Raw genomic sequence first — 17,491 nt, 5'->3', positions numbered from 1 at the left:
ATAAAAAGTGCTTAAGAGGGTGCTAAAGGGATCTTGTGAATGCGGGATAGGCCCCAGGGATGCCCCACACCCTCCCGCCCGCCCATCACATATTGAATGTGAAGTGAGAAAGATTCACAGCTAGCGATAAAAGTCTCAAGTCATCATCAGTCATCCGGGTTTTTGTTCGGAAATAATCACCTCGAATTTGTATAATTTCATCACAGAACCTAGGCTCTGTGCCTCTGTGTTCGTGCAAATGTGATGACAAGCCCTGTATATGGAGGAGGAACACAAAAAAAATTCAGCACAGCATCGGGTGAAGGATGAAAAGTTTGGGGTTAGAGGAGAAAAATGCGTAAAATTCCCTCAATATTTTATATAGATGATTGTATGGGTGTTACATGAATGTATTGATCTCTTTGAATTGTGGATACTCTGCTCTAGTCCTCTCGCAGCTTTTTGCTCTCTCCGAAACTCCAACTCAGACTGTAATACATCAACCCTCACAAAAACATGTAAGGGTGCAACATTGAAGAGCACACATTAAAGAATCCCACCAGGAAAGACTCGAGGAAGGCAAGAAAGAGGATTTTCTAATCCATTCCTGTTGCATTTTATATAAGGTGTTATGGAATATGTACACATTATTAACCAAATATATAAATTAAACTGATATTTGATGTGATTTTTAATGTTATTCCCTACAATCTTCACAGCGAAAACCCCAGCGAGCTTTGAACACATCTTGGGTATGTCGAAGTCACTGTTTCTTCACCCTCGATTCTCTCTCTCTCGAAAACTTTCCTAACACACTCTTGAAATTACCCACACACCCTCAGCGAAGTTGGTGGTGCTGCTGCTGGTGGCCCGGAGAGCTTTCTGCTACTGGCAGAGCTGAGTTGGGTAGTCAGTGTGTCAAAAGCTCCCGTCAGGAGAAGATTGCCACGAAGTGTTTGGTGTCTCTCTGTAGAATATTTAGTTTGTCTGTGGTGAAGGGTGTTCAAAGTAGAGGCGGAGGAAAAAGGTGTAAAGTCGGAAAGAAAAGTATAACCTCTTGTGGTGACTTTCAGTGATTATCGGTTGCACGGTGGCAATTGATCTTAATCGAAAAATCACTACTTTCCGGAATTAGACAAGTGATTTCAAGGAGAAGGACACACCGAGAACAGTGTGAGGAAGCGTGGCTGCGAGCAAGAAAAGTACGGGGCAATTTTCTCTTCTTTGTCTCTTGTGAAAATTAGCATGTGAAGCCCCGGAGAAAGCTTTCTTTGCCAATCCACTTTGAGGGGCTCTTCTCCGCCCGTTGTGATAAAATCAATTTTCTTGATAGTTTTCTGTGTCTTCAAGCCTTCCTCTCCTTCCTGGCTCGCCCCAGGAGAATGTCCTCGCGCAAGAGCTCGCGATGGGTGGGAATTTGTTCTGGCACTTTGCGAAGTTTGCCGTGTGTTGTCTCCGTGGAAAATTTCAATTTAATTACATGAAAATTTCTCTCGTGCCCAAATCACCGTCGAAACTTCCCTTTTTTTCGACGGGAAAACGCACACAGAGGACAATCCGAGTGCTCTGCAGAACAGTGGCAACAACCTTGGAAGTTTTCAGCGACAGATTCCACTCTCGTACCCTGTTGATGATACACGAGGAGGACAATATTCTCTTCATGTTACATGAAATCTACATTACACATATGTATGTGCATTGATCCCGTGTTTCCACGAAAAAGAAGAAAAATGGTCCGAGCAGAGGTGAAGGGACGGGGGAGGCGAGCTTGCAATTTTACAGCATACGAGCATGGTTGCGTAAAAGGAGTGGTTACGTAAAAATGAACCTTGACGAGAAGTCACACTTTACGCCATGTGTAAAATTACATCTCGATGCTAATTAACTCGCTTTCCCACTGTTACCGAAGTGGAAGTGGCAGAATTGAGTGGAGGTTCCTTTGAACTTTCCACTTCCTATAACTCAGAGTGATTCACCTCCAATGAGACTCTCTGTCACAGCCACTTGGGTGATAAGCTCCCGCACTGGTGAATAATGAATGGTAATAAAATTGTTTTCCAAAGCTCCACTCCTCCTTGCCCGCAAGTGGCAATGGCTCCCACGAGAGCGTGTGGATTCGAGAAGGGCAAAAGGAGGAAAAAGTGTGCAATTAATTGGAGGGCAAATAGTATCTGGCTGCTGGATTGTCGTCTCCGCGGCGTCAGTGAGCAGGCAGTAAAATCCCTTTTAGCGTATCATAAATAATTTATTATATATCGAATCGCGTGGCACACAGAGCTGCCGCTGTCTCGTCCGCATACTGGGTGAAACATTCAAATTTATCCCCCTTGTTTAACTTCGCAGTGAGACAAGAATGAGGGAATTATAATGTGGCAATGGGGACGCCTGGTGGTTTTCAACCAGAGAGCACTCCATTCACTTCAAATATTTATTCTCACCCTCAAGTACATAGCTACATCCCCCCAGAACGGTGACGTGTATCCAGCTATAGTGAATCTGTGTGCTTTCACCCCCTTGTTCGCCAATATACGCCCCCATTCTCGCCGTCGCATATGAAATGTATACTCTCACCATAAATAAATAAATAATCGAAAGGGCGGTTGGTATTTTTTCGCCCACCCCACGCGAGGGGTGCCCTCGAAAAACATGTGTATATGCGTATCTCAAGTCATACATGCGGTGTCATAGATGAAAACATGGAATGTTCACTCACAACACTATAGTTTTCACCCCCGCACTTGCCAACAATGGGATATATTTATTTATATTTTCCGCTCTTTTGTCTACTCTTGGCACCCTTAAATTCCTCAAACTGACATGTTGCGTCCGCAACGTTCGCACTTTGTTTGCTGAAATTTACACTTTCGTGCTGTTTTTCAACCACCTCTCGTTGCTGGACCATTTTAGAATTTATGTGGATGATTTGAGTTCACCAGAAATATGTGACTTGTATTGAACATTTGGGGATGTTCTTACAAACAAATCTTTCATATCCTATCGTCAATCTCAGCCCCACCCTTCCTCACTGCCATGACACATCTTTTGTTTCCACCACCAAGACCATGCAGATAAATCTCATAAATTTCTATATTTATTCATCTCACACCCAGCCATTCTCCCTGCGTATCTCACTTTCTGCCCATTCGCCCGGCCTACAGTCGAATTGGGCTATTCATGGATAAATTAGTTGGAAAAATGGGGAAATATATCCCAGCTAAATCATATATTTTCGGCCACACACAGAGATTTGCCCCAATGCTCTCCAGTCCTTGTCAGCCATGTTCATTTGTGTTCTCCAAATGCTGTGCGCGAGGGTCAGAATTTTTTAACTTTTCACCAGTGGCGTAGAGATTTCCGTTCGGATCACTTGCAAGGTTTGGAATTTGTCCAAAAAGAACAATTTACTGCTGTGAAAAATTGTCACAAAACTTCCTTAAAGTGCTGAGCTGCTTAATCTTTCATGTGGATCTCAATGCCTTTAGGAAGATATCAGCATTGGTGTCAATTGCAGTCTCTGAATATGTCCCGCACTACACCTCTGCTCATTTGCCAGCATGATAAGAGGGTGAGCTTTGGCTAGTTGCAAAATTCCCAGTGAATACATAAAACTGCTCCCCTGACTCCGCGCCACATTGTATCATGCCTATACACTGCGAGGCATCGTGAATTGTCTCGGGATCTGACGTGTCTCCCCAAGGGATGAATTGTAACCCTCAGAAGCCCAAGCTGGAGCCACTTTTATATCCGGCTATCGGTCAGCATTTGCGAAGAGCCGCTCACTCGATGAGGTGTTTGTTTTCCATGTCTCATTCCGCCTCAACTGTCAGGAAGAACCTCCGTCTCTCCATCGACCAGCGTATGCCTAGAAGATGACAAGGAGTATGGAAAAGAGATGTTTAACCTTTTTCGGTTTTATCCCATGTTATGTACTAGTGAGGTAGTACACTTGGTGAAATGTTGTCAAACTATGTGTGTGAAATTTGAAAATTCACCCTCTGAAGTAAGGAAAATATTGAGCAGAAAATTCTCCGAATAACTCTGTTCAAGTGTATTAGTGAAATTACTCCTGGCGCTGAAGATATGCACAATGAGATAACTCTACTGTATATTCATATCATAAATTCACATTATTTGGCATTCGATTTGAGTTTCAAAGCCACACAATTTTATGGCAAATCATTTTTATCGTGACTTACATGTACATTAAGAGCCCTGTTGTTATATAGATTTTTATGTGAGAGAACACATAAAACTATAAATCTTTCGTTCTTAATTTTTTCTGTTAGATTGTGGTAGAAATACGAGGTATAGACAAGTCTTGAGAACTCCCCCAACCCATTCTAGTGTCATAAATTTTGGTGAACAAAGTTATTCTGACTTTAATTCGAATCATTACAAAAGTTCCCTCAACGAGCAATATTTTATCGAGATAATTAAAGTTTTTATGGCTCTGTAAAACATTTAAAATTACTCACAATTCCGTGGTGGTGTCGAAAATATTTGAAAATTCGATTATGGCTATAATTAAATTTATGCTGAATAGAAAAACATGTTGAGTTTTGCATTTTCATTCGCAATTACTTAAGAAACTCATTTCCAGCGCTCTTTCATTAATTTTCCGATATAATGTACATGAGCTTAATTTTGAATTGCAACACATTATGTAGATGTATTTGAAAGCTATTTGTGGCAAAAGTCCATCAATAAAAATTAAAAGTTTTTCATATGTTGGCTTCACTTGTTTGAGTGGAACTTTTTGCTGTACGCTTCATTAAGCTTTGCACCACTCTTCCGCACCGGAGGACAATTAAAGCGAAGCGCTATTATAATACTCATTTGGATGTTGCGAGCATCTGAGCAATTCAATAAAAATCTCGGAAAACTTCCCAGATTGCCAATATGTTTATTTAAAACCACATCTCACTGGTCTCGTCTTGGCAAGCTTTCAAGTCAGGATCGAAAAATGAACAGTCGGAAAAAATATTCATCGCTGTGTGTGTGTACAAAAGTATCCCTCTTCTGGAAGGGTTTAAATGAAGGGTTGCCGATTAAGTGGGAGTCGCAATACAACCCCTGTCGTTTCTTTTCACTGTGACAAAATGCTACAAATGGAAAAATGTCCACGATAAAAGCTCTGGGGGACGAAAGCTCCCCCGCACTTGGGGGCATGTGATTCTTGATCGTATATAGGCTCTGGAGTTGATAGTTTGCAAGGGATTGGAGGCGAGAGAGAAAGAGAGAAATCGATTGCCAATAGAGAGAATAGCGTGAAATGTGTCCCCATTGACTCAATTCTCAGTTCTGTGCGATAAATTTATGAAAAGGCCAGGATGTGGGGACGTGAGTCTTGGAAATTGTGGGGTTTTCTGTACATCAGAGCATTGTTATGGTGTGGGCGAAGTATCATTTCCTAAAATGTCGTGCTGGTTTGAGGTGGAGTTTAGATGATAAGGGGGTGGTTACTGTGGGGTGTGGGTGGAATGAAAATAAAAAGAAAAGGTCGCGAAAAAAACTATTTATACACCGCAATGTGAAATGATTGTTCACTTATATATGCTTGGTTATAGCAAATTTATGTTATTGCAATTCTATTTTCTTGAATATGAGCAGCGAGGGTGAGACGCGGACAAAAAAAATAGAAGCGAAAACATGGGGAAAAAAGCGAATATTGATTTCTTTTTATTCCGACCAGACGACGAAAATGTCTCTTCTTGTAATGTATTTTGTGCCTTTTATCGCGAAGCCAAGAGACATCGCGACATGGCAGTTAGATCATACTCCTATAATTGCAATCGCAACTGTCTCTGGTTCCCAACATGGCTGATGGCTATTATGGGGATTGTGGCGGAGTGCATTGTGAAGTCATGTACTCTCTTCCATACCATTTTCCCGCTTGCAGCTCATTTTTCTCCTCGTGTAGCCTGTCTGGTGGGGTTCTCACTCAGCACTTACACTTGTGGTTTTATCACATATTGGATGAGAGAGATTTCCAAGATGTTTCCATTCTTAAAAAAGAGAATGGCATAATAAAATCCCATTCGTGATGATGTTTGATGGCGCACAGCATGGAATGAGAAAGCAACTGCGGAGAATTTGGGGGATGCAAGCAATATGCTGTGCTCATCCAGAAATCTTCCTCTCTGCGCGGCACACACCACAAAGAGTTGCAAAGCCCAGAGCAATTCACTCATCCGGAGCGATAATATTTTATGCCTCATCCCACGGCACGAAAATCTCTCCATTTTGTGTATTAAATTTGCCGCCATATAGCGTGGTGATATAAGTTTCTATGGTGTCGTATGGAGGCTTCGTGGAAGCCACTGGACGCCCCAAAAGACAGCCCCAGCATAGCTCTTGTATATCATCTGCAGCCCCATTAAGTCCCTAAATTCCTCCCATAATGATATCTCCAACATTTCTCCTTTTCTCAACTCTTCTCGGCACACCACAAACCATCATCATCTCGCCACAGAATTTATCATCGTCATTTTTTTTTCCTCGAGGACGTGAAGACATTTTTCCCCGAGTGAAGCAATGCCGCTCTTGCATTATATTTCAATTGGATTCATAATAAATCTTCATGCAGCATCAATAGGATGACTCTTGCGGAAGTCACATACAGACGAGCATGAAGTGAATTGAAAAATGTACACGAAAGCTATCGAGCAACATTGATTTTCTCACAATTTATCCAATAAGCGTGCATGACAATTTTTCTGTATTCTATTTCGCAGGACAAGAAAATCAACGTAAAAAAAATGTGATTTATTTAAAAATCAACTGTGTGCTGTGGGAGAACATCGTAAAAAAGGAGGAAGTAAACAAGGAATAAAGTTAATGTGCACTGTGTTTGGGGACAACGGCAGTGAAAGAGTGTTGAAACTGGAAAACTGGGGGGAAAAGCTAATTAATTGATTGTGGAATCTACCATAATACATGCACAGTAAACTCAAGTTGACGAGAAAGGTGAAAGCTAAAGCCTGTGATTAATTACCAGGAAAATTGAACGACAAATTGAATTGAGGTGTGTTGTTGCATTTTTTCATTCTCTCTCCCTCTTGTTGCTTGAATGGCAGTAGTTTCAAAGTTTGATCGTGCGGCAATTATAGTGTGAGTTTCCAATCGTTGAGCGCGGGAGGACGCACTCACCCTTGCATTTGAGCGGCGCAATAGTGTGAAAAGGAGAGATATTGTCCAGTAGCAGCTCTTCTATTATTATCTTACAACATGGGAAAGAAGAATTCTAAACTAAAGCAGGACACAATTGATCGACTGACTACAGATACATACTGTAAGTTGCATATGCATTATTCCACTAATCACTAAAATTAATCAAGGTTCATGGTATGAAACACATTGAGCCATATATTTGGTCATAAACCTAACAGTGCTCAGTGATGAGAACCTATGCGGTTTAGAATATTGGAATCCACGTTTAGTAAATGTGTAATCACTCTTTTGAACTCATGCAAAAGTGTGATTTTGCAAACGTGACTGTGAAGCGTTAAAAGCAGGAAAATCATGCATGAATAACTTGTTTTGCCAATTTTGTAAATTAACAACCGACATAATGGTGATCTTTACATGATGTGGTATTAAATGTTTTGGCAGCAATATTAAATTTGAGGGTGTGAAATGTAAATGTGACTTTGGCTTTGCAAAGTATTGCGATTCGGAAGGGAAATTATTTTGAGACTGTCAACTATCATTTCACAGCGTGCCATTCCAAAACCGCACACTTTGCAATATTAAAGTATTAGTACTGTCATTAAGTTAAAGTGGAAACTTTTGCATATTTCACTTTTATTGCCCTTCCCTCGAGCAACTTCTCGCCAAGATCTTTCCCCCGTGACACCAAGTGTCGACATATACTTTGTGATGCTTTATCACACACCCCTTGAATGCCCTTTTTTCCAGTGTTCATGCAACGCAACACTTCGTGTCTATTTAACTTTCTTTTCCGCGTATTTGTGCTTCTCTTTCTCCGAATTTTCTCTCCCTCCCCCCGAATTTCATCTCTCTCGTGAACAGAAGAGATAACACGATGCGATGTTTGTCAGTGGAGGATGAAATGTGAAGAGAGAAGTGCCCTTGTAAGATGGTTAAACAGTATATGGAATGGCAAAGTGATATAATCCACGTTTTTCATAATCCTCTTCACACTCTTGGCAAAAGTGTATACATGAGAAACCACCAAGCAACAGGTTCAATATTATCTTCACTTTTTCCACACTTATTCCGAGGAATTATAATTACTTTGACTTTTTCAACAACTCTGGAGAAGAAGAGAATATTCTTGTGGAATCAAAAGTTTTTCCATACAAGTATGTTATCTTACGAGAGCCACCAGCGTTGCGAGATAATGTTATTTGCATAAAACTGTCGAGCATATAATTGTCATGTAATTATATGGTGTTATTTATGGGATGTTTAATTTTAATCCCTCGAGTTTGTATTCTTTACCGTGGTCCCAACATATTTTCCACAGATTTTCTCCGGCATTATTTTTGCACCATCATATTTCATGTGGGCTTTTTTGGCAGGGCCTCGCCACTCGTTACAGGCAATACTCACGCACTCTCCTTAGGAATTGAGCGTATACTATTGCTCGCGGAATTCCGAGTATTCCTCATATTTCTTCACACCACCTCTGTAATCCACTTCCTCGTGGGTGTTTTATATTCATTTTCGCACACTTTCTGACTATAAATAAATTTGCAGCCATAAATAAAGGAGTCCCTGGGTGGGAGTTTGATTGGGATTTGATTCAAATTAAAGTGAAGTTTTCCTGTTGGAGACTGTGTGCTCAATAAATTTTATTCATCGTCCGTGAATAAAAGGCGAAGAGAGGAAAATGGAGTTGCAAAGAGCTCGTGTTGGAAGGGATTCGTTTGATTCGGAAGAGGAAAGTAATGAGGGAATATTTTCCTCATAGTTGCTCTCTAGCTTGCGTGAAACGCCAAAGATTCACATCATCACTGGCACATTGATATTCACGATTCGCGGTTGCATTTCTCGATTATGATTTACGAGCCAAAGCTCTCCACTTGCAAGTATTTTAGCATATTATTGTAGAATCACTCCCAAAATACTACAATGTAGTGTTGTTCTTTGTAGTATTTAAAGCTGCCCTGAAGCACTTTCGGGAAGTTCTTTAGGCTCCGGCGCAGAATTGTTGAGAGCAAAGTTATTCACCAAAACCATCATTTCGGGGGCGGGCCTTCTTATGGGCGAAACATCATTTCATTGTAGATTTAAGTGGATGTGAAAATATTTACAGTCTTCGTTCCTGAGGTTTGAGGCAACATGAGAGACTGAAAATGATTACTAACGCGGTGGGGGAAGAGCAGAAAAAGAGATGCTCGCCAAAAAAAATTGTCGAGGGCTTCGGATTAGGGAATTTACATTTGAAATTATATATTTGCCACCTCCTATATATGTATATAGCAGAGAGCTTTAGGGCGGCAGTGATAGTATGAGGATTGGAGCAGCGAAGTGATAATAACTGGAAAATTTTCTCGTTTCTCCATTTTCATGCTTTCCCTCTCAAATGGATGCTGTTAGTCACAGAAAAGGAAATTAGACAGTGGTAAGTAAGATGAAAAATAAATGGAATTGCATGGAAAATGTGGCCCAAATCCAATTGTCTAACCATTTTGCATATTGAATTGTGTGGGTGGGGCCGCGCTTTTCAGTCGCGCGCGCGAGAGGAAAAGTCATACCGTTAATTGTGGCAAATTGTCGCTGATATTTGATAACGTGTCGTCAATATTGTTAACAGGGGAAATGGGGTTGCGCGAGTACACAAGAGTTGTCCCCGTGGAATATTGATGGGAAATGTTGAAAATTTGATTATAATTCATTTTCCTTCGCAAATTTTCTGTGTGCGCCTCTTTCAGCGCGCGATAAATTGTGGAAATGATGTTAACGGGCGAAACAATAATTGGTCCCTCTTATTGTGAATGAAAAGAAAATGCTGTAATGCAATTAGGTTGGAGAAAGAGGAAAGGAGTATAGGACGTGGGAAAATTAAATTTGAAGTTTGTGTAAAATAATTGCATGAAATTGTTAGATGATTTTCATGCCGTCGTCATTGTGTTGCCCCTGAATAAATAACTTCAAATTGATTTTCCCATCATTTTCAGAAACTCCTCATCAATTTTCCCTCACTCTCCACTATAGCCTTTTTCTCTACAATTCTCCCTCTTCTTCTTCTCTTTTTTTATTCTCATCCTCTCTGCACACTTGTCTAGGCATAAAGGATTTCTCAAAGACTGTCCCAATGGATTGCTGACAGAGCAGGTGAATTGCTTTCAATTTTTCTCTATCTCTTTCACTGATTCTGTTTTTATGACAACAGTAAAAATCTGTTCACATTTCTCCACGCCGCAACTCACGTCTTTTAACATCGTGTCGTCTTTCTTCTCTCTTCCAGGGTTTCATCAAGATTTACAAGCAATTTTTCCCACAAGGAGATCCCAGCAAATTTGCATCGCTTGTCTTTCGAGTGTTTGACGAGAATAATGTGAGTGGGGACAGTAGATTTAATCCCAATTAGTAGCTTTCCTATGTTTTCCTTCCACCCACTCCACAATCTCACGCCCCGCCAGCAAATCTGGTGTCCTTTTTGGCATTTTAGCCCCATTAAAGTCTACTCTGTGTGATTCACCTCCTGAGTGATTAAATGGGAGTCGTGATGGATAATTTCACAGCCGTGAAATCGATATTCCAAGATGAAATTAATGTGGCACACTGTGTATTATACATTTCAGGATGGCTCAATTGAGTTTGAGGAATTCATTCGGGCACTCTCCATAACGTCCAGGGGAAACCTCGATGAGAAACTCCACTGTGAGTATAGTAATTTTACGTCTTTTCCCTGCTAAAGTCCACTCCAACATCCGCACGCCCACCTTCGTCCATCAGTCACAGGGCATTTGGCCCCGACTGGAGAAGTTGGTCGTCTGTGGTGGACATAAAATTGCACCATTAACAATACTTAAGGAGGAAGAGTCATTTTATCAATACACTTTTATTTCACCATCGTCACAGGGGCTTTTCGGTTGTACGACGTTGATAACGATGGCTATATAACGCGCGACGAAATGTACAACATTGTGGATGCAATCTACCAGATGGTGGTAAGTAAAAGTTTTCAAACACTCACTACAAGTATGACTGTGATAGGGAAAAGTCGCGCCAATTCCTTGCACTTTGTCTTGCCACACTCTCCACCAATTCACTGGGATTCCTCTAAGAACCCGAGCAGAGCTCTTCAGTGCTCGTAATCTCTGACCCCACAGCTCAATACCATATATTATGTGCACACGATGAAGTTGCATGAAAGTTGAAAGTACTGGTCGGCAAAATAAACAAGGACGAATTTGTGGTATAATTAATTTAATATGGGGAATTTGTACTTTTTGTATCCGGATTTAAGCTATATTTATGAGATTCTATATATAGCAATAAAGAACGAAAATTGGCGAAATAATTTGGGATTAAAAAACGAAAGTTGAAGGGATAAAATTAATAGAGCGTCTAATTTTGTGCAATCAATATGTTATTCACTCTTATTTTTATGATTCACATACATAAAATGAAGTGTGAATATAACAATAGTTATGGAAAAAATAGTTGTCTGAAACTACTTCGCTCTTCTCTGTGTATTCTCGTCAAATTTGCAAAGTTCTCCAATAAAAATATCCAATTTCAACTCTTGTATCTGTTTATTCACACCTCTCGGATGAGCTTCAATTTAGTGCTTTTTTTTGGTATAGTGAAGAAGATGTACGAACTTTTACCTATTCATCATACAACATCGCAATCCTCGATTTTATCATTTGAAGCTCTCTCATTCATTATATAGCGACAAAGCAGTATTTTTTTTACAAGCATCAGATAAATTTGAAGACTTATCATGCAAGAGAGCATAGAATAGAATTAAAGATTCATCGCAACTTTTGTATACTTGGGAAAGATGGGAGAAGACAAATGACAGGATAGAGACGCGGAAAAAGTCTTCTACTGCGTTTTTCTTCTTCATCAAAACTTGAGTTCCGTAAAAAATTGTAAAAGTTTCTCTGGAAACTTCCAGCAACAAATAATGACATGCATCAGAGGCACTGAGAGACTATTCTTGGTGCGTACTTTGCGGGTGGTGTATGATAAATTTGTGCAGATTTTGAACATTGCAACTTCTCCGCACCCACGAGGCCACTACTTGAGAAATGGCGGTTGGGAGAGATCAAGACGGAGAGCTTTTCGGAGAAATGAATGGTGTGCAAAAGTATTTCGAAATAAATCACGTCGCGTTTTCGTTTTTATTTATCTTTCTAACCATATACACGTCAAGGACGTGTGTGGAGAATGAAAAGCACGACTTTTATTCCTCAATCATCACATCATTATTGCTGGGGACAAATTATTTTGTTATTTCGCCCTCCTTTCTCTCATCATCATCATCTTTATGGTGTTTATGTTAATATGATAACATCGCCCTCTCTCCCTTGGAGCATTGGCACAACGGGGTCTTCGGGCTTCGGCACGTATTTTTCATCAATTTTTCCTATACTCTGTGCAGGGTCAACAACCCCAGACTGAAGATGAGAACACACCGCAGAAGCGTGTGGATAAGATCTTCGATCAAATGGACAAGAATCACGACGATCGGCTGACGCTGGAGGAGTTCAGGGAGGGCAGCAAGGCCGACCCTAGAATCGTACAAGCACTCAGTTTAGGTGGTGACTAACCGTCCTAAGGTGAGTGGGTGGGTCATCTCGATGGAGCACAACTGTACAGTAAATAACACATAAAGTCCCTCGCCCACATGGTCCGCATTTCTTTCTGATATTTTCATCATTTGATTAACTGCTGGAACACTCTCCAATTTATTATCCTTCTTGATTGAATTTCTGGGTGAACAATTAAGCATCATTTTTCTCTTAACACTACACAGTCTGATTAACACAAAGTGCTGCAAACTATCCCAGAGTGTAATCAAAAGAGAGAGAGAGAGAGGGAGAGAATAAGAGGAAAGGGAGTAATTTGTCCTCAATTTCTCACATCGCGGGGAAAGAGGACAAATTTTTACAGGATGTTACGTGAAAATGGTAGTGAAACGAGGAAAAAATGAGTACTCATCAATTTTGCTTGTCAGTATGTTGAATGTCCTTTTAATTGCAATGTTTGTCGGATTGTTTTTTAACTCGACAATGAATTGACAAAAACAACGCACACAAACACTACTTTAAATGGCATTTGCTTTAGCAGTTTGTATAAGATAATTTAATGTAAAAACATATACATAACATAGGAAGAGACACTCTCTAAGTTGACATACAATCGAATCTCTTATACTTATAGACATTTTTAAAGGATATTCACGCATACATGAATTGTACTTGAGACAACAAGAAGGGGTTGAAATGCAAACAATCACAGTGAATATCCTTTCCAATATACATACAAGTAAAGAATTACTGATGATATTGCATATGAGAAATATGGGAAAGTCAATTCGTAAATATACAATTTTTAATAAATAAACTCTTATTATCCTAAAGGCATATAAAATATATTCAGAATAAAGATATTTCTCATGAGAACACCCACGTTGAATGACTTTTAAGACAATTTTCATGCTTTATAATTTTCTTCACTTCTCCCATAAAGAGGAACAAGAAAAAAGGAGTGGGAAAGGAGGAGAAATAAGGAATTACGTTTTACTCACAATACACTCGTCTGCGTGAAGGCTAAAGAATAATAAATTGTCATGTCGCCCCATCATCAAAGTCAACTTTTTCATTTTGCGGTGAAGATTTTGGCTGAACTGAGAGGATGATGGGACAGAAGGAGTGCCGAGTAAGGTACCTTATTGTCCCTCCAATGGCAGAAAATATCAAGCAGAAAATTGAAAATCCCTCCAATAAATTTTATGGAAAGTATAAAACGTTCATTCCAAAAGAGGGGAGAAAGTGATAAAATTGTCTTGAAGAGTTATTGATATGTTTTGTCAACTTCGACTCTTGCGTAAAGTGAAGGATGAACAAAAAAAAATTTACTAATGTAGCAAAAAGGACAGCAGAAATTTCGAGAGGAGAGAAAAACTTCATCTAGAGACAATCTTGATAAATTTCAAGATAAATTCAATGTAAATGCTAACATTAATCAACACCTTAGTAAATTTACATACTTTTACTATAGTGTGAGAGAGTAATACTGTAAAGAATTAATTTTCATAAGCAATTTGCCTCATTTCTCATCAAGTGAGGCACATACACTCTAATAATGAAGAAGGATAATAATAAATAAGGGAATAATTAAGGAAGTTACACCAATATGAATTACTCGACGTGGGAGAAAAACAGTAAAAATATGTAAAAAAAAAAAATGATTGAGGTATTAATAAAGTAACTAATTAAGCATGAGTAATTGCTAAGAGAAAAAAAAAACAATTAGATGCCGCGTGAAAATTTTATTTGCTCGTAGTAAATAAAACCGAGAAGTATAAGAAATTTCAAGAAAATAGAAAGAAGAAATGAAATCTCATAAATGTTGTGCTTTATACAATATTGAAAGAGCAGGAGAATGAAACATGTTTTCAGCAGCATTACATCTTCTCAGTTTAAATGCATGAAACTAATAAACGAAATGTCCTGCGCAAAGAGTAGTATTAAATATAAATTTGAGGCCTAATATGCGATGTACTCACATTGTTCTTCTGCAGATCTTGAAGTCTTTCGGTTGTTTGAAAGCTTAAAAATATAATGAAATATTCTTCGGGGAGGAAAATTTAATACAATAAAAGGCAACTTTAAGTGGAAATCCGCTCGAAATAAATAACGAAAATACATGAAAGGTAAAAAAAAACATTGTTTTTTCCACAAAAAAAAGAGAAACGCACTGCAAAAGCCGTCCTTTATGTTGCTGAATTTATTTGAAGTTAACTCTGTAGTTTGGATGACAAAAAAAAACAACACGACAAAATTTTATCCTCTCTGATTTATCAGGCAAAAGTGCAAAAAAAATCCAGCACCGAAATAATTTAATTAAATTGCAACTTTCGCTATGTTTCCACATACAATGAGAGAATTGCGACAGAGGAAAAATTTATTCTGTACTGCTTCCTTTATTTTAAACTTTCTGTGATAAAATACAATCATAAAATATGCAATATGATGATAAGAAAATGAAGTTATTATGGTAGAAAAAAAAATTGTGAAATGAGCAAAGGTTTAAAATCAAGTTTTGAGAGAGAGTTAGAGAAAGGATCGAAGGATGAAAAAAGTTATTGCGAATTGAATCGAAATTTTTTTCCGAAAATGGAGCAACTGAACTTTGTATAGAAATGGGCTTTGTTTCTTTCTTTAAAAAAAAAAATGTATTTATACAAAGGAAAAGGTTTTGAATGCAATATAATATTGAGAAAAATAACAATTATTATGCAAATATTGCAGTATTTTCTAAAATGAAAGGATAAAACGTTTACGTACTGAAAGTTGTTGGTGTTATACTTATTAGAAGGTGAAATAAAATTCGCGTATTTAAACCAATAATTAAAAAAAAAATATGAAGAATCGTGAGGATTCGAACAGAAGTGGGCTTAAATCTTTATTTCAATTGCCATTGCAAAAAAAACAAGATTGATTACATAAATTATGTATATAATTATAGATAATAAAGAGCATTACATAAAAATTGGAAAATTAATTACGGGATTCCATTCAAGTGATCCGCAAAAATATTATTAGAGGCAAAGTATATTTTAGCGTAGCCTTAAGGGGTTGACTAATTGCTAAGATATTGAAGTGGACAAAGAGAAAGAGCAAGCAAAAGTATGTAACAATTAGAAGAAAAAAAATCAAAATTCTTATGCTAATAACTATACAAAAAGGTAAAACTTAGATGATAATCCTAATCATCATCTCTCCTTCGAAGGAAATCACAGTAAACTAAACTCTTATTCGCTTTTTTGTAATAACCCATGACGTCTAGTCTAGAGTTACAAGATATTTGAAAAAGTTCTTCAAATCCTTTTCCAGAGAACAGGAATAAATAGAAGTATATAATTGCATAAATCTTAAGAAGAACAGAGTTTTTAGCTTACAAATTTAAAAAACTACTTAAAATGATTATTAAAAGCAAGAAAAAAAAACATTAAAAGGAAAATACTTCAAAATTTCTCATATTCTGATAAAAGACATGTTTTAAAAAATATAAAGAAAAACATAGCTGAGGAGGATTAAGCTCGCCCACAGCGAGATTGCATGCACATTTTTGTGGATTTAGAGACAGAGGAAGATGAGGGAAATTTTATCATAACATTCAACGGAAAACTTGATGGGAAGAATGCGATGGGACTTACAGAAAGAAAAAAAGGAAGATTTAAAAACTTATATAAGGCATAATCTTGTAAGAAAGTTGCTCAAACATTTTTCACGCATATTTTTCTCATGTTACTCATTTCTCTTCGAGCTTCATAACTTATACATAAAATATTGCGAATAGAAAGCTTCCTTTTTGCGATAGTTTTGTAAATTCCACTGCACTGTTAAATAGAAGACACGATAAACTTGCCTTTTTGCTTCACGTTCAACAAAAAAATTAAATCATCAAAAGGGTCGCCTTTGTAAGATTTCTCCCTCTTTTTTTGTCTATTACGCTAACCTGCAAAATTAGAGGTGAAAATTGCATGAAGAAACTTCCTCCCCTCCTAAATTCATAGTCTTTTCTTCAAACCTTTATTCCATCGCCTTTGTCACTCCCGTGAGAAATATGCTAACTAGTGCGAGAAAAGTTTCACGAGAAAGTCCAGTAATTGCTGAACGAATTAAAATCGTATTGTCGTTGGCAATTAAAGAACAGAGCGAAGGAGAAATCTCGAAAAGAATTTTCATATGCTATTTGCTCAATTGTTACTCCACCCAAAGATGTTTTCGACGCGAAGCAGACGAGAAAGAAGTTGTTAGTGAGAAGAGGTGAAGAAATAAAAAAACTAAATTGTTACGTGAAAAACAATAAGGGAAAAATGGTTTCCAATTTTCAAGAGAGGACGACACTCATTAAGAAGGACGATCCTATCTTGCTATTCATTTCCCTCCACTTGATTTCATTCTTTGCATTCCTCCCCGCCAACAAGAATCCACCCACCCACTTGTTAAAGAAGAAATTAAGGCAAATCTTGAGAAGTTCATTCGACAAAATAGAATCTATTTAGCGCTCAAAATCACTTTATCATGACACTCTTCATTGTATTTTCTAATCATTGTCAATAAAAATAGGAGATATCAAATTTTGGACAAAAATTCACACGCAAACAGCAAGACAAAACAATTAAAAGAAAAATGCACCAGTCGCCAAAAAAATGTAAAAGAAAAACACCTCAACATTGAAAAGAAAATAATAATAACTCAACTTTGACTGAAAGAAAACTATTGAAGATGAGAAAAAAAAACACGTTGTTATTTAAAATAAGAGGCGGTTAAAAGAGAATTGATGGTGATAAGAAAAT

The 17,491-nt window shown here is 38.1% G+C and overlaps 1 protein-coding gene across 2 annotated transcripts; it reads left to right on the top strand.

The window, feature by feature from the left end:
* The first annotated feature begins 872 nt into the window (after positions 1 to 872).
* LOC132263544 (frequenin-1) lies at positions 873 to 17,411 on the top strand. 2 transcript variants are annotated; one of them, XM_059763350.1, is made up of 9 exons: positions 873 to 1,181; positions 6,714 to 7,003; positions 7,089 to 7,270; positions 9,544 to 9,568; positions 10,233 to 10,281; positions 10,415 to 10,504; positions 10,752 to 10,830; positions 11,032 to 11,120; positions 12,563 to 17,411. In XM_059763350.1, the coding sequence occupies exons 3-9, from the start codon at positions 7,207 to 7,209 to the stop codon at positions 12,728 to 12,730; spliced, it is 564 nt and encodes a 187-aa protein (XP_059619333.1). In that variant the 5' UTR covers positions 873 to 1,181; positions 6,714 to 7,003; positions 7,089 to 7,206; the 3' UTR covers positions 12,731 to 17,411. The 2 variants fall into 2 exon arrangements, with proteins under 2 accessions (XP_059619333.1, XP_059619334.1); XM_059763351.1 differs by having other exon boundaries at positions 6,714 to 7,270; positions 12,563 to 12,740; positions 12,938 to 17,411.
* The last annotated feature ends 80 nt before the right edge of the window (positions 17,412 to 17,491 follow it).

Source organism: Phlebotomus argentipes, unplaced genomic scaffold (genome assembly GCF_947086385.1).
Source record: "Phlebotomus argentipes unplaced genomic scaffold, Phlebotomus argentipes genome assembly contig_15, whole genome shotgun sequence".
In the NCBI taxonomy this organism is placed as follows: domain Eukaryota; kingdom Metazoa; phylum Arthropoda; class Insecta; order Diptera; family Psychodidae; genus Phlebotomus; species Phlebotomus argentipes.
The sequence above is the reverse complement of the archived record's forward strand: the minus strand, read 5'-3'. Positions and strand labels throughout refer to the sequence as shown.